Genomic DNA, 25,004 nt, shown 5'->3' with positions numbered 1-25,004 from the left:
CCGGGGTTAAGGTCAGGTTTGAAAAGCAGATTCCCTCTGGCCACGTTTGGCTCCTTTATTGATGCTTCTTGCTGCAAAGCTCTTGTTAATCACGGGGTGTGTGTGTGTGGTGGGGGGGGGGGTCTGTGCGGGCAGGTGATACTTGTCAGAAGCCTATGGAAGCTCACTGTCAGAGGAGACGTCTGCCTTAAAGGAAGATGCAGTTACAGACACCGAGCGGCTCTGGGCTGGACCAGGCTCCGCCTGTGCTCACACCATCAGGATGCAGACCGGGGAGAGGACGTCACCGGGAGTCGTGCTCACGGAAGCACCTGCTCTGTGGGTCGGCTCCATGTCCAGAGAAACCGGGGAGTGGCTTTCTTCACGTCTGCCACGAGGACAGGGCCCACCATACACGCCCCTTGGGGGACACCAGGCGGGACGGACAGAGCTGGTTCTGATCCATTGGTGATGCCTGTTCACGGCGGGCCCTCGAAGGAAGAAAGACACCCCCTGGATTGGCCAAGATCAGGTGAGCCACTCGGCGCCGTGACCCACGCCCTTCTATGAAGCAAGTTGGGAACCAGCTGAGGGCTAACCCTCCACGCACACGAATCTCCGATGCAGCAGGAGGCGAGAGACACAGTGCTGTGATGCTGAGACACAGAACACAGCCTAACAGGCCATCATGTCTCTTTCCTCTTCCTCTTCATTTTTTTTTTAGGGACACCCCCATGGCATACGGAGGTTCCCAGGCTAGAGGCTGAATCAGAGCCGTAGCTGCTGGCGGACACCACAGCCACAGCAATGTCAGATCCGAGCTGTGTCTGCGACCTATGCCACAGCTCATGCCAACGCCAGATCCTTAACCCACTGAGCGAGGCCAGGGATCGAACCCAGGTCCTCATGGATACTTGTTGGGTTCATTCCTGCAGAGCCAGGCTGGGAGCTCCAGGCTGTCAATTGCTCTTAACACCTTCCTCAGGTTCCCTCCTGTCGCTTCCGTGCTGCTGCACTGTTTTCTTGCAGGTCATCCCGGGAGAACAGGGACCCTCCAGGCCGTGGTCTGAGCACACCATTGGTACCTGGTAGCCACTTGCTGGTTAAGAATCCTGACTGGTCTCCAGCTACGATGACACTGGGGTCCAAGGAGCTGAAATCAGCCATCAACGTGCTGAGAAGAGCACTCTGGGTGACAAAGCTGGGAAGGCAGATTTTAACGAGCTACCTGTGCATGTATTTATATTATGCTTTGGTATCCTTGCTGAAAGCCTGTCGGCTTCCTCGCCTGTAAATTCCCCATTTTTATACAAAGTCAAATATATCAGCCAAGGTCTTGGAAGGCTGCAGGGGGCAGAGCCCGCAGCCCCAGGCGAAGGGAGGGAAGTGGGGGACACGGGGTGAGTCAGGAAGCCCCGGCCAACACAGTGTGAACCCCGTGCAGGAAACGGCGTGTCTGCCCTCTTCCCTGTTGGGGGGCCGGCGGTGGGGGGCGGGGCACGTCGACCAGGTCTCCATGCTTGTGACCTGGCAGCAAAGCATTGCAGGTTTTTCAACAGAAACGCTCATCCGCAGAACCGGCTCCTTCACAGCCAACTCCCTGCAGGAGGAGGAGGGTGGGCAGATGGCAGACCCGGCTGGGCGGGAGCAGGGCCCGACGTGGCCCCAGGGCTGCCCTCAGCTCACGCCTTACACACCTGCTCGCCACCTCGGTCCTAACTCCAGGGCAGCAGCGTGAGCCCGTCGAGGCAGGAAGGACACTCCCCCCGCCCCCGCCCCCGAGAGACCCTGCGGACGGGCCACACAGGTGGCCCACATTTCCTGCAAAGTCCAAGATTCATTCACTTCACTCCCTCGCTCGCCGAGCCCCTGGATGTGCAGCCAGGCCCCTGGACAAGGTGGCACGCGGGGTGGCACGGTGGGCAGCGGCAGACCCGCCACCAGGACGGCGCCTCACTTTCGGGCCTCCACCACGGCACACAGTTTTCATAAAGCTAATGAACCTCCAAAGCCACCCTGCGGGATGCTTGAGATCAGAAGATCTTAAGATGCTTTATCTCAGTTACGGGAGTTTAGAAACCAACAGCCACGAGATGTCCAGAGAAGCCTTCGGTTAAATAAAAAAAATGATGGAGGGGCGCAGAACACAGGAGAGAAATGATTAAGCTGCTGGGTCCAGCGGGCGCCCCATGGGATGAAGCGGGACCAGGCCTGGCACCCACTGCAGCGATCGGACCGTCACCCCTCCTCGCCTTCCGACGCCTCACTGCTGCAGGAACTGGGAAATAAAAAGCAAAGAAGCAATCCGTGCTGCTATTTAAACAGGGAGCCGGGTCGAAATTACTCACAGCCCCAAGGAGAACGGTCGTTAGGGGCCAGGGAGGGACCACAGCCTGTGCCAAGGAGGGGACGGCGTCGGGGGAGATGTGGCAGGGCCAGAGGGGGTCTCAGGACCCGAGTCATCGTAAAGCTGCACTGAAACCAAATGGGGTAGAGGAGCACGAGGCAGAGGCGTCAGTGACAGGGAGGGGACAAGCTCAGGGGCTGCTCGCCGGCGACTCCAGGAGAGGCTTCAGCGGTGGAGGCCCATCCAGCTTCGCTGCTGCTGGGGAGGTGGCCTCTCCTGCACACAGGCCTGCAGATGCTCAGCTAACAGGGGCACCTGGACGCCGAGGAGGAGACACCGGCTCGGAGCGCCGTCATCCCCGCTGGATTAGTTTTAAGCAAACTTCTGCATATGAAAAACAAAAAGGTGCCACCTGTTGAACCTCCCCGTGCGAACTTCCACCCGCGCTCCCACCAGGGGTTTATGCTGAAACCACGCAAAGGCTCGAGGGCAGCTGGGGACCTGGGATCAGACTCGGCTAAAAACTGTCCCCGAGAGTGTAGCACCAGCAGCTGTTTCCAGAGAAGCCAGCCCCTGCGTCAGGCGGCTCCACCAAGTGGCAGGAAAATAATTTTTTTTTTAATTAAAAAAGAAGATTGAAGGAGTTCCCGTCACGGCGCAGTGGTTCACAAATCTGACTGGGAAGCATGAGGTTGCAGGTTCGATCCTTGGCCTTGCTCCGTGGGTTAGGGATCCGGCGTTGCCGTGAGCTGTGGTGTAGGTCGCAGACGTGGCTCGGATCCCTCGTTGCTGTGGCTGTGGTGTAGGCCGGCAACTGCAGCTCCGATTCGACCCCTAGCCTGGGAACTTCCATATGCCACAGGAGTGGCCCAAGAAATGGCAAAAAGACAAAAAATAAAATAAAAAAGAAAGAAGGAAAGAAGATTGGAAAGGTGTTTACGTTCTCTGGGTTCCATTTTTCTGCTCTGCAGCAGTCAAGATCCAGCTGTACAGAAAAACGCCCGGCAGTGCTGCCTCGGTTGCATTGGAAATAGTCAGGCCGCCGTGAGGGCAAGAGGCAGGGTGGACCGTGGAGGGACGGCGGGGGCTGTGTGGGGTGCGGCCAAGCCGTGGACTCCACGTGCCTTCCAGTCTGAGCAAGTCCAGGGGTTACTCAGCAAACACCTCCTGATTTATAAAGTGGAGCCTGAGAGACTCGAGAGGGTACATAACTCTTACTCCGCTGGTCAGCGACAACTAACACTGTCAGCGAGTGACAGACTCAGGAGCAAAACTTTAACCCCGGGATCCTGACACGGCCTTTCCCACCGCGGTTCTTCGGGTGTCATCCTGGACTTCACAGGAGGCACGGAGCCAACACTGTGCTGCCGCAGTGACGTGACCCCACGAACTCCGCAGATGCAGGCACCCAGCACATCTCAGACGCGGGGGACCTGGTGGCTGCAGAGCAGCCTGGACCAGGGTGCCAGAGCAGGGACGTGCCCCCCTCATGGGGCTCCTGTGCGTGCTTCCTCACCTGACTTTGGGGAGGTGGCTGTCTCGGCAATGAGCCCTCACCTGCGTCTCCGAGCTGAGCCCTGTCCTCTGTGTCCCCAGTTCTGCATCAGTCCCACCGCCTTGCCAAGAAGTCCATCTAAATCCGCCCGAGCTTATTTTTAATTTAACCTTAATCCTGGCGGATCAGCAGAAGGGCAAGCGATCGTGCTTCGACAAGGCAGAAGAGGGCTGACGTCCCCGGCTGCACCGGGGCGTCCTGACACTTCCCACTGACACCCGCTCCCCTGTTCCCCAGCAGCACCCCAGCGCCTGCCCTGCACACGGCGCCTCTGCCGAACCCGCCACTCTCTCCCAGGGCGCTGGGCGGCGGCGGAGTCTCGGCAGATCACAAAGGCCCGTGTTGGGGCCGAGCACCACAGAACCCGCTCAGTGAGAGGGTCCAGGCTCTTCCCGCTCCAGAGGCCTTCGATCCAGGAGGAAGCCGAGGGACGAACGGCGACGCCCAGCTGAGTAGCTATAACCCAGGAAAAGAAGTGCTGGGAGCATCCTGTCTTCAGGCTCCGGACGAGGGACAGGTGACCCTGGGGATGCAGCAGCCACGAGGGCGGGGGCTCAGAGGGCGCAGCTGGTGCTGGGGGTGGAGGCTGGTCTGGGAGGGGAGGAGCCGGGAGGCGGGTGGCACGCAGACGCCATGGCCGGACTGGCCTCAGGACAGAGGGGGCCACTCAGGACCCTTGCCTCCAACGCTCCAGGCCCACCAGATCCCCTCGCTCACCACCTCCACCCCGGCCCCTGGCGCCCCGGGGACTGCTCGCCTGGCTCCTCCGTCCTCCTCTGGCCATCCCTGCTGTCCCCACATCCCACCGAGACGCCCACGGCCCTGTGGCTGCTGCTCTCACCCCCACGCATCTCCTCACCGGCTCGTCCATTCTCCCAGGGCCGTGCCAGCGCCTCGGCGGAGGGGCCTCAAGCACTCAGACCCACAGCTGCGCCCTCCGCTCCCGCCGCGCCAGCCAGTCGGACCCTCACGCCTGCAGGTACTTGGTGCCCAGTAACTGCTGTCATTCAGCCCCAGGCCCTGGAAGCTACGGGGGAAGAACAAAGCCTCGGGCATAACCCTCCTTATTGGGAAGAACACACATGTCCCGGAGGTCATGGCCTAGGAACCTGCTTGCATCGCCTGAGAAAGTCACGGTTAAAACGCGGCTGTGGCAGCTACTCGGACGGAGTAGAAGCAGATTTTCGTGGACTGTTTGTGTTTTAGAGCCGTCATACTTATTTCTCTTTCTTCTAATCAGTGCAAAGTGTCACTGAAGGTGCGAGCCCTCAACAACAGGCCTGTGCTAAATGATGCCCGCGGGCACGGCTTCCCTTCTGGCTTCCTGAGCTCCGAACCTCCTGCGAGCCCGCAGAAGCAAGTTGACCGCACCTTCAACCCCACTGTGCTGACTCACGCCTGCAGGGCCTCCCCGCCGACCGCCTGGGGAAGAGCCTCCTGCTCTGGGGTCCGGGGGCTTGCGAGCAACCTCTGCGTCTCCCCACGATGCAGGCCTGCGCCCGCAGCCCAGGGCCTCCGGCTCCCCCAGCTGCGCACCCTCCCAGGGTCACAGCCCCATGGCAGCCGGTCTCTGCGGCAAGGCTGTGCCTGGTGATGGGTCAGCTCCTCTCTGCAGGGTTAGGGTGCAGCAGCAGGGCCACCCCCCCCCCGTTTGAGCCCTCCCCATCTTCTTGCCTCGCCTGTTCCCAGCTCCCTGAGTGCCTGCCTCCAAAAAGGAAGGCCTGCCTAACCCTCAGGGCACCCCTGCTCCTGCCAAAGACTCTGGGAGCAGCAGAGCCCCCCCCAACCCCCGGCTGGTCCCACCACTGCTTCAGGTGGGTGAGTTTCACGTTGCCCCCCCCACAGCATTTCCAGAAGCCCCTGCCTCAGGGACAGTGAGCAGATGCCCAGGACAGGAGGGCAGAGAGGGGCTTCCTGGGCTCCCGTGGTCCTCACGGCCCAGAGCTCCCGCCTGCCTTTACCGGTCTCTGACTAAAGGACAAGCAGCAGGTGCTGGAGAGCAGAGCTGCTGGCAGTGCCCATGGGTTGGTTGGAGGGGGTTCGGGGCAAAGGGCACTGTCACCAGGGACACAGCCAGCGCACCAGCAGCCTCTGGGGGCTTCTCCGTGGGGACCCCCAGGCTCCGACCGGGCTGTGGGAGAGGACACGGGACCCCGGGCCTGAGCTCTGGGCTCCGATGTGATGCAGGCGGGGGCGCACCTGCCTCTCCTCTCCTCTCCTCCGTGGGCACGATCGCCCGCGAGCTCCCACGCGCCCACGTCCACAGGGATTCACGGGCCGTCCTGGCGTCAGGAACCCGGTGCCCCCGCGGATGTGCACCCTGGAGGGCGACACGCCCGCTGCTTCCCCACAAGTCCAGCGGCGACTTAGTGAAGCTGGAAAACAGACCCCCCTGAGCCTGGCCTGTCCCTGTATACCTGGCACCTTGACCTTTTCACACTGCGATGACACTCAGCTCTGATTCCAGAGTCTCAGCTGGTAACAAGTTCACTTCATTTGCCTTCAAACGTGTGCTTCATTCAGTTTGCAGATGAATCCAATTAGCATATCATTGTGACTGATTAAATATGCCTCCTGTAAATTTACATGTCAAAACACACGCTGAACTTCAACAGAGAGGCTGCCAGGCGGGTCGTAAACAGCTTGGCAGGCACTGCCAGCTAGAGACCCAGAAGCTGGAGTTTAAATCCACAGTGACTACTTGGGAGGGAGGGAGCCTGAGCCAGAGCGGGCGTTACCCTGACTTGGGAGTGGGGAGCGGGAATGGATGGGTCTCTGCCTCTGAGGAAACGCATTGGCCAGGGGAGGTTCCCATCAGCATGGGAGCCGTCACATCCACCGGTGAGCTCATGGGGCGACAGCGCTCGGCCTCCAATCCGGGGGGTCCCTGGGCCGTGAGGGGCAGGAATATCCTGGACAGCAGGACGGCATCCGCATGGGGTGCGCGTGTGAGGCTCTCCTGTTGAGCAGGGGCTCAGTTCATGATGTGAGCGTCTCCTGGTCCCAGGTCCCCCTCTGGTGTCAGGTGTGCCTCGGTTTGACCTCCTCTTCAGAAGGGAGCAAAAACCGTGTCCGGAGCTGGGCTCTGAAAGCCCAGGAAGGACAGAGAGCCTTCGCTGGATCCCCTCAAGGCGATGACTACAGGCTCGGTGGGCGATTTGGGGGAACTTCTTGGTGTAACCAAAAGATGCTAAGTTTGGTCCAGCCACTTCCCATCAGGAAGATCAGGCCCCAGGGGAGTGGCTCGGTCTCGTCCACCAGGGACACGGGTGGGGTTAACTCAGCGGGGGCACAGCAGCTGGCAGCCTGGCGTCCCCTCTGTCCCTGCTCCTCAGCCTGGGCTGCGGCCCCACCCACCTACCTGCCCCGTGCACCCAGGGGCCTCTGGTGCATCACCCCGCACAGAGACGGAGCTCTGCCTTTTCACCCCAACACTGTCGGGGGGAGACTGTCCCTTCAACCTGGAACAATGTATGGAGGGGGTCTCCACCTCACGGGGAGGGGGGCCGACCAGCTCCGACTGCAGAAAATCTCAGGGAACGATGCAGCCGCACCCGCGGGGACCAGAGTGGCCGCCCACAGACAGGAGCTCAGGGTGGGCGGACTGGCCTGGTCTCAGCCTCCTGCCAGGTGTGGGAAAGCGAGGGGACGGAATTCCTGCCATGACCCCGGTGAGGTCACTGGGGGCGACCAGGGGACATGCAAGGTGGAACCTCCACTGAGCTCTGCCAGGCTGCCTCCCTCCCGGGGAAGGCGTATGTCCCTCAGTTAAACGGTGCCCACTTTGTTTTTGACTTGAGCAAGTTTTTCCCTGAATACCACCAACGCGACAGGTTAACTGACAGGTGTCCCTTCATCGGCACCATCAGACTCTCTCCCGATCGTTGTCAAGTCAGTGTTTTCACAAAGATGGGCAGCCGCCTGCTGAAAATAAACCAGGTGAGATACAGGCCGTTTTCCAGAGTTCAGGGCTGCAGGGCTCTGCTCGCCTCCGACCCACGTGGCATCAAGGTCCAGAGGCAGAGGCCACGGTCCTGCATGCGCTGCCCTATGGCGGCCACCAGACCTCACAGCCAGCTTTGCGGCCGCCCACGAGCTGGTCAGGCAGCCTCGACGGGTGCCTCCATCCAATTGAGGAGAAGCAAAGAGATGCCGGCACCCACGTTCCCTTTTCTCCTTTCCCGCCGGCTCCCCTGCTTCGCCTCTCCGTTGGCGATTCCAAATGAATCAGAGACGCCCGTGCTCCTGTCCCATCTGCAGGCGCCTTCTGCTCAGGGTTGCTGTCCCACCGCATTGATGTCTCCAGGTGGAACCGTAAAACCTTCGGGAAAGTGCTATTTGAGAGCAATTTCAAGGTCACATGCAGCAAAGCCCAATACAACTGTCCTTGTTTGGACAAGCGTTTGGTCATCAGGAATCAAAGCGTGGGATCCAACAGGCCATCACGGGGCCCCGCCCGGCCCAGCGCTGTCCCCCACGGTCCTGCGACCCCAAAGTCCAGGTCCATTCACCCTGCCCTCGGGTGGGGTCTGTGAGGGAGGCCCCGCAGCCCCGGCCTCCAGCCCTGCCCCCCATCCTTCCGTGGGGGGGGGACCCTCCACCGCGCACACCCTGAAACGGCCAGGACACCTCCTTCCAGGAAACCAAAACACCAACGGCCTTAGTTCCTGGATGTGGGGAGAAAATACTATTTCTCTTCTTCCTGTCCCTACTGCCATTCTTTTTTCCCCGTTGCCGTCTAACCGGTTTCAATCCCCAGGCCGGACTCCACATAACAAGCTCGTTAGCCGTCAGTCCTGGACCGCAGCACGGAGCGCATATGGAGAACTGCTCTGCTAGCGGCAATCTCCATAAATAATTGTCTAAGTAGACTGTCTGCTAGAATTAAGTCTGCACCAAGAAGTGCTTGTCGTCTGTGAACCTGAGCCACTTGCTGCAAAGGAAACGTTCTGTCTGAGCATCGCGATGCGCCCGCGCAGATCAGACACCCTCGCTTCCTCCCGACTGTGGCCGTGGCTGGCAGCGCCCTCGCCCGGACTCCATGACCCAAAGGGCGTCTTAAACCTGGTCACCCAGCCTCCTCCCACCCCCGTGTCCGGGCCCCACCCTGCCACGGGCTCACTGCTGGAAGGCCCACGGGAACCCCCAGGTGCCACGTCTGAGACACCGTCTCCCCCAGGCTGCCCCTCCCTCCCCGCAGAGGTCACCGCGTTTGCCCAGCTGCGAATCCAGAAGGCTCTCCTGCCTTCACAGCCCAGGTGTCCGCAGACTGCGTCTTCCGCCTCCTCCAGCCTGCTCGCATTCTCCGTGTCCCCGGCCCTGACACCTCCTGATGCTGGGACCGCTGCACTCGCCCGTCTCTGCTCCACACCCGCCGCTGCGACTTGCTGGCCCTACGAAGCCTGGACCATCGCCAAGGAGCACACGCTGGAGCTGCTGCTTCACAGATTCTGTTCACTCACTCCAACCCAACCTGCTCGGCATGGCCTGCCCTCAGGCCTGTGGTCAGCCGCAGTCCTGCTCTCCGGCCCTCCTGCCCCGTCGTGCCACCTGCCCGCCGCCCGCTTGTCTGCCCCCACACCCCGACACGCGTGGCTGGAGGAACGAGACACCTGCGGGCTCCATTCTGTGCACATGACGTCTCTCCCCTGAGGCCGTGAGCCCCCAACGGGCAGGAGGAACGCGGGGCTCAGAAGGGGGAGCTGGGAGGAAAAAGACCACGACAGGGCCGGGGTGACAGAGGCCCAGGGCAGGGTGGGCCCCCTGGGCAGTCGCCACTTCCCGGCTCCTGGTCGCCACGCGTCGCGCCCAGTGCTGGGCTCTTTGGTCACCTGTTCTCATCGTTCGTCTGGGCACTGGGCCACCTCCAGCCCAGAGTGGCCGTCTCAGGTTGCACAGTGCAGGCGGAGCAGGGCCCACCTCTTCACCTGTGGTGACCCCCGTGGACCTGCTGCCTGAGGTCACTCCAGGCCAAGCCGAGACGGTCGTCTGTCCCCACATGGAGCCCGAGTCAGTGGGATCATCCTTTTCCGTCTCCAGGTTTTGAGACGGATGGTGCTGGAAACGAAGCCGAGAGAGGCAACTGCAGGTGCAGCGGGGCCTGGAGGCAGCAGCTCCCTCGCCGTGGCCGAGAAGAAAGGACACGCCTGGTGGGGTGGGGGACGCTTGGGGCTTCTGAGCACGCAGCCTGTGACAGGACCCCCCTGCCGTGGTCCTGTCCCACACACGAGCGCCCCCTGTACCCAGTGGTCAGGGGAGCTACTGCGGGAGGCAGCCTGGACTGGGGCAGACCCTCAGTGGCCCATGACCGCGGAGGGACGCGGTCACGCAGCAGCCCTGGTCTCGGCTTTCTCGTCTGCAGGACGACCTGGGGCCAGTCCATCCCCATGGTCCCACCCAGCCCAGCAGGCTCAGCAGCGCCTTTTCAAAGCCAAAAGCTTTCCACCTCAACCCGAAGCCACCAGCTCCCAGGACAGGACGTGCCCTCAGAGTTTAGTGACTACAAATAGTGGCTGGGCCAACTCAGGCAGCGGCAGAGAAGGCAGCCTCCCAGCCGCCAGGGAAGGGCCCAGCAGGGCCACTACCCAGCTCGCAGAGCCCTGGGAACCCCAGCAACAAGGTCCACACGGGGCTCGGAGGTGCAGAGCTTGCTCCCCACCGTCTGCAGGCCGGGGTGGGGGTGCCTCTGCCTCTGTCCCACACCCCCGTGACGCCACTGCCCCTCTCTGTCTCTGCCCTCCCTTCTCTGCCCCCCCAGCTCTGCCCCACCCCCGTCTCAGCCTCACCCCGTCTCTGCCCCCCTCCCCATCTCTGTTCTCCTGCATCTCCCCTGGACCCTGGCCCCCTCGGCTTAGGGTCCACCTGGACCCGACAACCCCACCTCACTTGGTCACACCTGCAGCCAGCCTGTCTCTTGGTGTCCGTACCACAGGCGCCATGGCAGGACTGAAACCCCCAGGCCCGTCCTACCGTCGGGGCTGGGCCAGCCTGCATTACCGAGCGTCTACCTCACACGCAGCCTGCTGGACGGGCCGCGTGCGGACACGGCAAGCTTTCCAAAGCCGTGAAGGGGAGGAGAAGGGCGGCCGCAGCCTTGCTGGGAGGAAAGGAAGCCCTGCCAGGGTTTGGTTGAACGCACGTTCTCGTGGTCAAGCCTTTTCACAGAGAATGTGTGTCCCGAGGCCACATTTACAAACGGCCTCCTGTCGGCCGACGTCTCCTTCTGCCCACACAGACCTGATCCACACGGATGGGAGACACACCCCCCAGAGTGTGAGCCCAGCCTGGCCACACAGCCTGTCCCCGTCTCGCAGGCATGGCTGGCTCGGCCCCTTCAAGTCCCAGGGACAACCAGCCAGCACTTGGCTCAGGGGTGTGGAACGGGGCTGGGGCACCAGGGGACAGGAGGCCCTGGGCCAGGCCCTCCGACGGTCCAAGCTCCAGCACTTCCGAGGAGACGGCATCACACCGTGAACACGGGTGATGGCGGACGGGGGCCCAGGTCCGGGGCTTGCCCAGGAGCCCAAATCGTCGCTGCGGCCGTGCTCAGGGTCGCCGCGTGTGGTCGTGAGGGTCCTGGGTGAACCATGACGGGGTCCTTCCTTCCTGGAGGTGTGACCCTGGGACCTCCAGCCGGAAGCACCTGAAGCTGCTCGGAGACACTGAGGATCTGAGCCCAGGGCTCCCACGTCGGATGTCCCTCCAGCTTCCTGGGTGTCGGTCGAAGCCAGGCCGCGGGCCGTTCCCGCTGGAGTCCGTCGGCAGGGGCCTGACTCCACTGCCTCCGACGAGCAGGAGTGGATGCGAACGACTTAAGGATGGGAAGTAACGCAGTCCAGGTTTACAGGCTCCCGGACCCAAGGACGGCACAGAGGGGACAGCGGCGCGAGGGGGCCACGCAGGCTCAGGGACTCTCCCGCTGCACTGTCCCTGCAGCAGAGAGCAGAGCCCACCGACGTGGAGCCCCTGGCAGAGGGAACTCGGACCTGACCCGGATTTTGGAACATGACCAGCACCAGGCTGATGGCAGGGGCCATAAGCAGAACCCCAACCGGTCCTCCAGAGCCAGGCTGCCCGTCGCCAGCTTCCAAAGAGCCAAGCCTTCCAGGGAGGGCGCTTGGCCCTTCACGGAGGGAGAGACAGCTTCAGAGAAGACCGATGTATGCGAGTCAGATGCTGGATTAGAACCCCACCTTCCTCAGAACAACCCTGTTCTTTTTCAACAACAGCGTCTTCTCCCACCTAACCTGGAACTCTCCTGCTGGAGTGGCCTCCGGAAGGCCACCTGCTGGGGAACACGTGCTGGTGGCAGGAGGGAGACGAAAGGTGTGTCCCCCCCCCGCCCCGCAAGCGGGACCCACCGCCCATCGATCGCACCGCCTTCCAAGGGATCCCCAGTCACCCTGTGCATGTGACCGTCTCCACAGAGACGAGGACCCGTCTTGGAGAACCTCCAGTTGCATCCAGGGAAACGGCCCCTCGGCCCCTGGGCCCCTCGGCCCCTCCGGCACTGGCTCTTCCCACGTGACGCCCTGGCCAAGTGAACGGCAGGCCTCAGCTAAGTGACCACGAGCTCAGAGAGGTCGTGCCTGGTAGGGACCACGTCCGCAGGAGGCTGTGCCCGGGTGGCTGTGGGTCACAGCAATGGCCCCCGAGGGTCCAGTCCTGTTTCCACGAGGAGAGGACAATACCCGGCGCCGTTCATTAAACTGCGGTGCGCACGCTTTGACGCCTTCCTTTTTAGAACAAGTCGGACGTCCAGGGGGCCCCCAGAGAATAGCACATTCTGGATTTGATCAGAGAAACGCAAGCTAACTCCCCTTCAAGGATGAGGCCTTTCACATCCAGAACGGAGGTCACCCCAGAGCTGGAGAAGGTCGGGGTCTCTCTGCATTCTGTGCGAAGCAGAAAGGCACGAGATGGGTTGGTTCTCCAAAGCGCTTCTTTAAAATCCAGAACAAGGGGGAACCTGCAGGGGGACACGGCCCGCCCGCCCAGCCAGGTGCGTCCTTTCTCCTCCGCCTTTCTGGCTCCAGGATGCAAAGAGCCTTGAAACCAGGCGTCTGTCCCCGCGGGGCCCGGGCTCAGGCCACGGTTTGGTCTCAGGCACCTGGGCTGTGCATCGCCCTTCGGACGTGTCCCGAGCCCCTCAATCGAGAAAGACCCTCTGAGCGCCAAAGGGGTCCTGGCTTTCAAGTGGCCCTTGTGAGCCATTTACAAAATGGGGCAGAGACATTTCGAAATGTTCTCTGACCAAAGACGAACTTCCCCACAGACGGACGTTAAAGTTCAGGCTGTTTTTAGCAGATGGGCTCTTGCCCCATGAGCCCCCTCTGGGCATACCTGCCCTTGCCTGGACTTGGGGATGCGACAAAAAGGAGCCGGTGGTGGGGGGAGTGCTGAGCAGACCCCTGGGACGCACTGGGCGATTTGGACTTGGCAGCGGGTCTCAAAGGCCGGCCAGAGGCCCTCTGCCCCCTCCCTGCCACTGGCCACTCCTCATGTGTCGCAGGGACTGGCTACTGTTACCTACTGGGACCTCAGAGGTGGCAGAAAGCGGGCTGTCTCCTCTGCTCCCAAAGCGTCTCCTCCTCCACCAGCAGCAAAGCCCAGGTTGCTGCTGGGGTTCCACGCCTGGGCTGTGGGAGACGCATCCGTGGGGCAGCGGGAAGCCCGGCAGCATTAGGGTAAGTTTTTATTTCCATGTAAATGAAAACACGGACTTTTAATCAAGGCTCTCCCGCTGAGAGCAGCTCCTGGAATGCAGGGCCGTGTTTTTCTTCAGTCCACACTGCTGCCCCCGCCACGATCGCTGACCACGTCCCTGCAGTGGCCAAGCCCCACGCCGGGCAGTGGGGTCTGGGCCATGAGGACGTGGGTCGGCCGTGGGCAGCGGTTTGGCTGTCGGGAACTGGGCTGAAGGAGGCACTGGCCGAGGGGTCACACGGTCGCCCCAGCACACTGGTGGGCTGCTGTGCTCTCACCTCGCCTCCTCCCTAGAAGCCTGTGTTGAGCTGAGGCCACGGGCCTATTTTCAAAACGAGCCACCCTCTCAGGCACAAAGACCCCTCACGTTTACACTGAGATGGCGAGGAGTGGGGCTGGCACCCCTGTGCCCCCAGAACCTCCACAGTCCTGGAAACCTCTGCTCGGCTCAGAAGGATGGGGCTTCCGAGCATCAAGCAGGAGAGCAAAGGGCGGAGCAAGTGTCTTCCCAGTGGGCTCAGGGGCCGCGGCCCCGCACTGAGCACCGTGTCGCCTGAGCTCCACACATGGCAGGTCACCTCCCAGCACCGTGTCCTCACCACACCCCGGGGTGGTGGCTGTGCCCTGACCACCAACGGGGCCAGGCTAGAGCCTCAGGGGGCCGAGGAGCAGGAAGGGGAATCTGGCAGCTGGATCCCAACAGCAGCTCAGGCACACCTGGGGGACCTGAGGGACCTGGGGACCTGGGGGGACCCATAACAGAAGCATGGGGTTCGGGGACCCGAGAGCACAGGGCTGTGGCCAGAGTCCTGGGCCAGGCACGAATGCCCGCAGCGAGTCTGCACTTCCGTTGAGGCTTCTCTTTTCTCTCCTGGGTGGCATAGGGGGGGCAAGGAGTCCCTGCTGTGTTTCTACGGGGACACATGTCCAACCTCCCCTGTCCGCCTGTGGCACCTGGGCGTCCAGCATGTGCACGCTGACAGCCGGCCATGTCCTCAGGGGGCACCGAGGTTGTGTGGCCCTTGGCCCAGGAACCTCTCCCCTCTGGACTGGGCCATGGGCTCCTGCAGGAAAGGGGACAAGCGCTCGCCTGCCCACGTGCCAGTGAGGACAGCTCCTCCCACGGGCGGCATTTCCTGCTCAGGCTCCCTCGGTCTGGGCAGGAGCGAGCCTGACGGTGCACTGACAGAATCCCTGTCCCCTCCCTGAATACCGCTCGCAAAGCCACACAGGGCACCCTGCAGACCGTGACAAAGGGGACCTCACAGCCTCGATGCACTCACACTCAGAGGGAGCGCGGCGAAACCGGCTCGCACGACTTCTAATTACAAAACCTCTGCCAGAGCCTCCTCCTGCTGGGCAGCCCATTAGACGGTCCACGTGCCAGCTCTGACCACTCCACAGATGCTCCTCACAGGGCCAGCGGCTGTCCCCTGGCCACCTGGTCAGGAGAGCTGGGGGCCACCTCCCTTACGGGCCATCAAAGCCCTGGAAGCTGCAGCCACCGTGCGCCTCTCAGCAGCCAAACCTCCCTCTTTGCGGCCAAGCGCGCCAGCCCTGGGAGTAGCCCCGGGGCAGTTGTCACTGGGGCTCTAACCCAGGTGGCTGCTGGCTGCAAGGCCAGGGCTGTTCCGCACACCTGGAGAGGTCCCCATCCCTCCCACGGGGTTGACCTCTGCCACCCACATCTCAGCTCTTCTGAAGGGTCACCTTCGGGGCCCACGTTGGGGTCTCCACCCAGCAGCCAGAGGGACCGTCCTGGGACAGAGCGAGCGAATCGTCACCCGCCTGCTCAGGACCTCAAAGGGGCCTCCCCCGAGGGAAAGGCCCTGTGGGTCTGGCCCTCTGCCACCCCGGCGCCAAACACATCCCAGGCCTCGGTGCCATAGGCTCCCTGGGGTTCGGGACACGCTGAGCACGCGCCCCACCAAGCACACCCTCCACCGCCTCGCGCCTCCCTGGGCATCCGTGGTGGCCTCCCCCTGGGGGGGGTCTGCTCCGCGGCCACCTGCGCCTTGTCTGACCACGAGCGCCCATGTCCTGCCCGGTTTCTCTTCAGGATACTTTTCACTTCCGGATGCGACGTGACGTTACACGATTCGCTATGACACAGTGTCGTGTGTTACAACACACAGGTATCCTAGGCATGTCCTCGGCCTATACCGCCGTGATAGGCTCTGTCTTGCACAACACCTCTGCACGTGGACAGGATTAAACAAGCAGACAGTGTTACACAATTACATGATAAGAGGATCCATCTCGGAGTTCCCGTCGTGGCGCAGTGGTTCACGAATCCGACTGGGAACCATGAAGTTGAGGGTTCGATCCCTGGCCTTGCTCCGTGGGTGAAGGATCTGGCGTTGCCATGAGCTGTGGTGTGAGTCGCAGATGCGGCTCGGATCCTGCGCTGCTGTGGCTGTGGTGTAGGCCGGTGGCTACAGCTCCGATGAGACCCCTAGGATGGGAACCTCCAAATGCCGTGGGAGCAGCTCAAGAAAAGACAAAAAGAAAAAAAAAAAAGCGGCTCTGTCTCTATAGGACTAAACATAGGACACAGTGTTATTCGGTTAACGTCACAACACGACCCTGCGATGTGACAGCCTGCGAGGCTACCGGTGTTTGCTGCCTCTCACGATGACACATGTGCCACTAACCCAAGCCACCTCGTCCTCCGTCTGCCTGCTGGGCTGCACCGTTACTGGGGCTGAGCCTCTGCTGTCACCCCAGCATCCCCATTCCCAGCACAGCGCCTGGCTCTCCGCCAACCCAAGCAGGTATCGGCCAGATGACCGAGAAGTGGGCCTGGGCGCGACTGAAAGCAGGTCAGAGACCACAGAACTCAGAAGCCTCAGGGTGGACAACCGGCGGGGAAGGCGGCCCCGGCCCACCTCCCTGCTCCCTGGTTCTGCGCAGGGGCGTGTGGCTGGGGAGGAAGCGGGCCAGCCCCGGACCCACGGGTCCAACTCAGATCCCAGTGCAGCCGTGGCTGACCGCCTCCAGACCCCGGGCTGCAGCTCCACGCCCGTCCCCACTGCAGTGTGACCCCGACCTGCCCTCACGGGGTCGCACCGCGCAGGCATTTGGTTCTGGCGCTGACAGGTGCCCACGAACGGCCCTCGACTCGGGCTGCGTTCCCGCTGCGGGCGCCTTCCCAGGACCCGCGGAGGAGAGCAAGTCCCTCCCTGAAGGTGTCCAGCCTCCGCCTTCTGTCCCCTCCACTGGGGGACCGTAGAGGGCGGGCCACCAAAAAGAAGCCCCCGAACTCCCTTCTGGGGCCAGAGACAGAGCAGAGAGGCGTTCGCAAGCACGGCTTTAATGTGTCTTGAACCAGAAGCTCGTTTCGTCATCACAGACGTAAGCACCAGGAGAGACCCAACACGTGATCACGGGAACTTTTTTTTTTTTCCATTTCTTCGGCCACTCCCGCGGCATATGGAGGTTCCCGGGCTAGGGGTCCAATTGGAGCTGTAGCCACCGGCCTACGCCAGAGCCGCAGCAACGCGGGACCCGAGCCGCATCTGCGACCTACACCACAGCTCACGGCAACGCCGGATCCTTCACCCACGGAGCAAGGCCAGGGATCGAACCCGCAACCTCATGGTTCCTAGTCGGATGCGTTAACCACTGCGCCACGACGGGAACTCCCGACGGGAACTTCTTGAGCGGAGTTCTCCAAAAGCTGAACATTCCCCAAATGACAGCATGGTTTGACTGTTAACAGACTCCTTTTCTCCCAACATCAAGAGCTGCATCTTTGTATCCAGTGTGCGTTCTGCAGCCGAATCAAGCCAGGATGAACCAGCCCCCACCCACGATTCTTTCTGGGGGGGTGGGGGCTGTCCGTGGGTCTCCTTTCTCACCACCAAGTGAGCGCAGAGCCCCGCAGCCAGAGCCTCTCAGCCGCAGCCCCGGGGACGGCGATCGCTGGGTCAAGGCAGCGCCTGTGGGGGTGAGCCGGCGTCCTCTGAGATGAGCCTCGCTCAAGGACTACAGACGGGGCAGTGTGTACTGATGGCCATCGCGAGACAGGCCTCTCTCTTCCGCTTTGCTTTTGAGACATGGGATCTCAGTTCAGTTACATAAAGCAAACTTGCGCCTTCTGGCTGACAATCAACAGTAGACACGCAGCAGAAAATCACTCAGTCTCTCCCTCTGGATTTGCCCTGCAAGCTCCGCTCCCACTCTGAACCCCCAGACACACAGTTTCCGTGGCGACAGGCACCCCATTCCGCTAACCCTGCTACCCAGCTTCCCGCCTCCACCCTTGGGCAATCTGCCAGTGGGCATGCTGAGCCAGAAGGAAGGGTGAGCGACCCCTGCAGGACCCCTGGCTCATGGCCGGAGCCCGCGAGCCAGCCTGGCTTCAGGGCCCCTCCACCTGGAAACTGCCGGGGGCAGCAGGCCCATCAGGAGTCCACTTGCCTGGAGGGCAGGTGAGGTCGCTCACGCCCTGCTGCTGTGGGCCGGTCAGCAGACCCATCAGGACCGCCCAGCGCCTGCACCACCGGGCTGTATCTCTCACCCGTGTCTCAAGGTGCAGGTCAGAGGGACGCCGAGGCCCCTTCTACCTAAAAAAAATCCTCTGGCTCTGCCGTTGTCTCTGGGAGGAGAAGCAGCATCCATGTCGGCTCTGGCTCTTACCAACTTGAAAACAGGTGCCTGTTCACCTGCAGAAGCAGTTTCTGGGCAGCTGGGCTTTTGTGAGCATTTCCAAAGCATCTTCCTGATTCTCTGTTGAAAAAAATCAGCTTTCTTCCCACGGCCATGCTCATCAGTTCCTCTAACATTTATTCTGGCCCCTCAATCACAACCAAAGGGCCCTGGGCCCAAACCAGTTTCAGACCAGCCCATGTGGCTCAGGAGTCTGAGGATGAGGCCCAGCCGGCTGGCTGGACCAGAGAACCGTGTTGTGGCTGATGCTCCAGTGGAGACCCTCCTCCACCCCACTCCCAGGGGCCTCCGGCTCCTGGATTCCTGACTTGGGGACCCCTGGGCACCTGCCAAGCCCTCTAGGCATCAGGAAGCAGCACCAAGCCCATCAGACACTGTGACTTCGCCGAGAGTTTTCCGTGGACCAGAATCCACGTCGGCTCTGGTGCTTACCAACTTGTGACAGGTGCCTGTTCACCTGCAGAAGCAATTTCTGGGTAGCTGAGCTTTTGTGAGCATTTCCAAAGCATCTTCCTGATGCGAGTCGAGGGAGTCAGGCCAGCCCCTCCTGCCCTGAGTGCAGGCTCTGTGCCCGCCTCCCGCGGTGCCCTCTCGAGCTCCCCTTCTCATCTTCCAGCCCACCCGCTCCTCGCCCCTCCTCCCACCCAGAGCCCAGGCGCTGTGTCCCCTGCTCTGATGGACAGCTCCTCGGTGGTTCCCGGCGGCCTGGGCCTCATGCGGTGCACTGGCCCCGGAGAAGCCTGGTCAACAGTGCCCATGGCTGCACCGAGTGGGCAGCACAGAAGAAACTGCGTTTCACCAGGAGAGACACATCGCACTTTCCAAAGGAGACACACCTGCCGCCTCCACCCAGGGCTGGTGGCCAGGCGGAGCCCACTGTGCAGGGTCCTGGGGCTAAACCAGGTGGGTCTGAGGGCTGGCGGCCCCAGCCCCCAACCCCAGCCCACACTCGATGGTGTCTGGAGGCATCCCGGTACTGAAAGCAGGGGAAGGGGAGGCGGGGAGCTGGACTTGGCGGCGGGGGGGGAGGGAAGCCTCATGCAAGGTCACCACGTTCTCTGAACGAGGAGATGCTGCTGATGAAGGCACACATGTCATCTGAAAGGAGCCCAAAGAAAGAACAGCAGCTCGGTGCCAAGATCGGAGCTGGGATCAGACAGGAGGAGCTGGTGGCCCTAAGGTCTGAGGCGGACTCCTCACCGGTCAGGAGAAGTCTGGGGCTGAGACACCCCCCCGCCCCGCCCCAGGAGGGAGGCTGCTCTCAGGGGCAGGAGGGGCCGAGCACGCTGGCAACCCCGACCAAGGTCACGGGGACCAGAGGCTACGGGGCGACATCTCTGCAGAGGGGGACGCCAAGCCCTTATCTGCAAGGTGGTCAACCTCACCGTCTCCGAAAGCGGCCACGCAGAGATGAATCAGAAACGTGCAGCCACGGACAAAGTCCCAGAGAGAGGAGGGAAAGAGGACTTTCCGCTCCGCCCCACGCGACGAGGTCGCTCGGCCACACCACGGAAAGTGACCACCAGTTACCCGGCACGCTCTGAATGCAGTCGGCGCCTCCGTGTGCGAGACCCCGACTTTCAATGTTCACGTGCACAGTGAGTTCACACCCACATTCACAAACGAAGCAGATCCGCCAGCAACGTTGCCCAGCGCAGGAAACCGGCTGCACGCGCCACTCAGGACACAGCGCACGTGCTCTCTGATGGGGACGGACGCATCAACTACGTGACTCTCCCGGAAGTTCTGTGTCACTCGGCACCAAATCAGCAAAATAAATGCCTTTAGAGTCCATCCCAAGGCTATCTGTTCCTCAGCCACGAGAGAGCCCTACGGCTTAAGCCCATGCGGATCCGCAGGCAGCGGCGACACGCAGGCGCCCAAGACACCTGCTGCATGCGGTCCTGGGGGAAGAAGGCGCTCTGGATGTCATGCGCTTGGCCACCTCCGTGCATCCCGCAGGCCCCCCCGGCCCTACCTCCGGCAGCAAGACTCCACGTCGTCTTTCAAAACCAGAGACCACAAACGTCCTTCTGAGTTCCAAGCGCTGACACGACGGGATCAAGTCCGCCCCCGCGTGGGCCCTGCCCGAGGTGGTGGGGACCTGGTGCCGCTGCCTTTGGTACGTCCACGGCCCAGACTCGAAGGTCACTGTGGTGACAGACTGATGCTTCACAACCCTCTTCCCGCACAGCATCGGGTCCACTGATGACACCGTGAAATTACTTAAAATACAACAGTAACTTAAGATTTCTAACTCTGCATGGATGTTACCTGTTTTGTGCAGAAACACCCCGGCTGGTGCAGCTGCGATGGTTAACGCCAGGGCATCCATGTGATTCAGAAACCTGAGTGTTCCCGGGGCTGCTGAGGTGACACAGGCACATGACCGCACGTGCACAGTCCCCCACATGAAGGAACACCCTTAAAACAACCAACCTCGCTGCCCCCAGAAAGCACGGAAGGAACGAGAGGCCACCACCGTGAGCGTGTGGTCACAACTCTAAAAAGTCAAAAAGAGGAGTTCCCATCGTGGCGCAGTGGTTCACGAATCTGACTGGGAACCATGAGGTTGCAGGTTCGATCCCTGGCCTTGCTCAGGGGGTTAAGGATCCAGCGTTGCTGTGAGCTGTGGTGTAGGTGGCAGACACAGCTCGGATCCTGCGTTGCTGTGGCTCTGGCGTAGGCCGGCGGCTACAGCTCCGATTCAACTCCTAGCCTAGGAATCTCCATATGCCACAGGAGCAGCCTTAGAAATGGCAAAAAAGACAAAAAAGACCAAAAAAAAAAAAGACAAAAAGACTTCATCCTGTTCCACCCCGTTCGCAGTGTCCTCAAGTTCCAGCAAATCCAGGTTTGAAAGTCTTACTTCCCAGAATGGGGATGATCTGAAATTTGTGGAACAACTGTCTACACACTTCTAGGTTAAAAACGGATAGCTGGCTTGGTCGTAAGTATATTCAGTGATCTCGTATGTTGCAGAATGAGGACCGCGGAGTGGGCGCTGGGCAGGGGAGGAGACCCCGTGTGGCCACGGGGACGAGGCCATGAGCACAGATTCCACTTCCTCCCAGGCTGACCTCCCTTCCCCGAGACGGCTCAGCCGCCACTGAAAAGGCCACCGCTGAGGGGTGAGGGCCAGCCAGCCGAGCTCCGGCCCTTACAGAAAGGAAGCCCGGGGCGGGGGGCTTTGGCTCCCCCCCAGCTTGGATCCGTCAGATTTCTGGAAAGCAGTACAATTTTGCAAGGAATTCTTCTTGGACCAAGTATCTCTAGGTGGTCTCATGACTTTCGGCCACTAAGTCACCAAGGACAGCAACATACCCTCCCAGTAAAACCCAGCAGCAACCCAAACAGAGAAGATCTGAGGCTGGGCCCTAACCAGGGCCTCACAGCTCCTTGTGTGCCTGGCTTCCTGTCACCGCATCGAGAAACTTCGAGTTCACAGGTGCAGCAAAGTGACACGTGGGTGGATGAGAAGCAAAGGTCCAGACCCTCACCTCAGCCACAACACTTCCCTGGGTGTCACACTGGGAAAACCGGGTAAACTTCCTTGACAAGCAGCTCAGAGATCCCAACATCGGGACTGGCTGAAACCGTCATTTTCTGCTGCAGCGTCTGGGGTCCGCTCCCTCAGCCCCGTTGCTTACAAACCACCATGAAATACGAGGGCCCTTCCCACCGAGCAGCCCGGAGCCAGCAGGCCCGGGTCCTGTGACGTTTCCTGTATTTTTCTCACTGGGCAGAAAGACGGTACCTTTTATCCGTGGTTACGGTAGCGGAAAACAAACTTGGACTCAAGGGAGAAGCAGGCTTTGCACCCACTCCCTGTTTTGCATTCAATGATAAACACCAACCGCAGGCCGAGATCCCTCAAAGCACAGAGCGGGGTGACCGGGCTGGGTGCCGGGAGGAGGCCAGGTCACACACCCGTCTGGGCAGATCTTCACCCTGGGCCGTCTCGGGCCAAGTGGACACAGCGAAGCCTCAGAGCACAAGAAAGACCCCAGAGCACAAGGGCCCCGTCCCGTCGGCCCAGGGGTCGCTACCCAGGCTGGATCCCTGCCCTCCAGCTCCAGCCTTGCAGCTCAGCATGGGCCATGTGCTCGCCATGGTCCCCCAAAGCCTGGCCCTGTGTTGCAGCGATGCCTGGCCCCTCGTGTTAACAGACTCTGCTGCTGCCCTTGCTGCCTATGCCCACCTCGGGGCTCCAGGAGCCTGTTTGTTCGTCCTTCTGGACAGCTGGCTCCCCGCTGCCAGGCCGTGCTTGCGTGGTCATCAAAACAGCCTTACCTGCTGCTTTTGCAGCGTCCGCCGTGGTCACATTCTGGACGTTGGCGCGAACTCTGAAGGTCACCGCTGGCCCCACGACCCTGGAAGAGACCAGGGACAGGCGTCAGGAGGACTCAGCACAGGGCCTCTTCTCGGCAAGCACCACGCACTCGGTCGCTGCCTCTGCACATAGCACCCCCGCCCAGTGCGGCTCCTGGGTCACTGTGACTCTGTCCCCAGAACCCAGGGTCCCATCCACAGGCTTTGCTTTCCTGAACACGTGGCTCTGCTCTTATAAAAATTCAAATAAACCTCAGGAGCCCAACAATAACACGCAGATATTCTTGCAAGGGAGAAAGAAAAATTGTTATGGAGACAGATTTTAGTGCTTGGCGCCCAGGGGAGTGGTAGGGACCCAAAGCAGGAAAGACAAGAGATGCATGTTTTAAAATTCTCTTGAGAGGAACCCTTTAAAACACTCACTGAAGTCTTTAAGAATGACTGTATAAAACGAACCAGCAAAGACTGCCGAACACGAGTCATCGCAAATCACCAAAGCCTTTTAAATACTGTGTTGGACGTGAGTTTGAAAAGCTCATTCCTCTTGTAGCAATGGATTCGTCTGAAGGGGGTGGGAGGCCATCAGAACCCTCAGCTCCTCAGCCCCCTGCTTCAGAGGTCCCCCCGTTTCTCTCTCCAACTTCCCCGACCTGGGGAGAGGGCCCCAGGGCAGAGCTGGCGCCTCGGGGCACAGCGCCTGGCAGGGAGGCTGCCCTTCCCAGTGACCTGTGGGCTCTCTGTGGACGCCAGCTGTCCTCCCACCGTCCAGGGGCCAGGCTTTCCTCACTGGGGCTGAGCGTCCCATCAACACGTCCACGATTTGAGCAAACCTCTGCATGCACGGGCCCGTCCATGCGCCGTCTAACCCTGGGGCACCGCGGAACAGGGCCTTGCCGCCCTGCGATGAGGAAGCTGAGGCCCCAAGGCGCTCCATCGCCCCGAGGGAGCCCGGCGTGTGCTCAGGTGAGAGGCCGAGCTTGAGAAGAGTTGCCCAGAAACTACAACAACATGCCAAAAGCAGCAGAAACACAGCTATCGGGGACCGAATTACAGGATGGAAAGTCTGCAGCTGCCACCTCCGCGGCTAACCTCGCGTCTCCTCACTTCCCACGGCCCCTCCTCCAGGGTCAGCCTGCTCTGGGTCCCATGTGAGTTCAGACCTCATCGTCCTTGTAGTCAGGACTCCTGGGATTCAGGGGCTGCCTCTGGCCCACAGGACCTCTGCAAAGGGAGCTGCGCTGCCCTGCCAGGCAGCCTGGTCTCCCCGCCCTGTGTTGTTGGCTGTTCTTGGCAGCAGCCTTGGCATCGCCTTCATTCAGCGAGGTTCTCCCATGCCAGCACCTACCCTGGTGCCCACAGCCCTGGGCGGCAGGTCCAGCCCGAGGGCCTCTCCTCACTTCTCCTGGGGAAGTGCCAGCCTGCCCTCTCTGCCCACAGTCACAGCCAAGCCGAGCTGTCCGTGTCCGGCTCCCTGAGTGCAGCGCCCAGAGGGCCTGTTCCTGGGAACTGCGGCCTCACTGACCCTCTGTGCACGTTGCCAGGCTTCATGGCCCCAGGGATGCTCCAGGCCCTGGTGTCCAAAAGGACCAGCCAGGCCTCTTCCCTGTCCCTCCTGGGCGCTCCCTGGGCAGTGGAGGCCAGCTTCCCTGGGCCTGGAGCAGGGGCGGTTTCTGCCTCTGTGCCTTCATGTAGCCTAAACCGCATGGTAATCACTGCTGGGACTGCTGGCCCCCTGGACAGAATGACCCGCTCTGAGGCCCAGACGTGCTTCCCAAAACCCGGGACCAAGGGCCCACATTTGGGGGCTCAGTCATGACATCTGAGTGCATGTGCCACCAGGGTCAGGAGAAAGCCCTTACTGACGTGGGCGGCCCACCCCTGGCAAAGGGCACCCCCCACACAGCTGAGCAGACTCCCAGCTCCCCGTGATCTCCGTGACATTTCTAATCTAAACCACTCGGCGCAGCCCCAGGCAGACGGGATCCCCCAAACCTAACCTTCCCTCAGGGGCCGGACGTGCTCCCTAAAGACCCCAGCTCCTCAAAGACTGAGCACCTGGGGCGCCCACCTGCCCACACACTTGTGGGACCAGTAGGAGCAGCAGGCGGGCACCTTCCTTCCTTCCCCCAGGACATCCAGGGTGGGAAGAGCCTCCCTGCCCCTGGCCTGTGATGACCTGGCCCCCTTGCGGCCGAATCCTGGCCCTGGTGCCAGCGAGGGCAGGGTCATGGCCATGCAGGGTGGCTCCACCCCCCTCACTGCTGTGCGGGGTGCGCGCTCGATGCCCGTTCCACGGCACGCGCTTTCAAAGTCTCTGCCCAGAGGCTCCACTGCACATGGATGTCCCGGGTCACCGCTCTGTCACCCTTGCTGGGCCTGTTAATCTCTTAGGCCTCAGTTTGCTCAGCTGTAAAA

At 61.4% G+C, this 25,004-nt stretch overlaps 1 protein-coding gene across 8 annotated transcripts in view; it reads right to left on the bottom strand.

The window, feature by feature from the left end:
• PTPRN2 (protein tyrosine phosphatase receptor type N2) overlaps nt 1-25,004 on the bottom strand; it is a 669,120-nt gene that overhangs the window by 364,511 nt on the left and 279,605 nt on the right. For all 8 annotated transcript variants that reach the window (XR_014833401.1, XR_014833402.1, XM_021079161.2 and 5 more), the window contains one exon: nt 22,551-22,630. Coding sequence is in view for 6 of the 8 variants with exons in the window: in XM_021079161.2 (XP_020934820.2) it covers nt 22,551-22,630 (80 nt within the window). In the remaining 2 variants the exon portion in view is untranslated. The remainder of the gene's footprint in view (nt 1-22,550; nt 22,631-25,004) is intronic.

This window comes from Sus scrofa, chromosome 18 (assembly GCF_054392235.1).
Source record: "Sus scrofa isolate SSC_HxYL_T2T_F1_AM1 chromosome 18, Sscrofa_HxYL_maternal_Yorkshire_Landrace_v2.0, whole genome shotgun sequence".
NCBI classification, from domain to species: Eukaryota; Metazoa; Chordata; class Mammalia; order Artiodactyla; family Suidae; genus Sus; species Sus scrofa.
The sequence above is the reverse complement of the archived record's forward strand: the minus strand, read 5'-3'. Positions and strand labels throughout refer to the sequence as shown.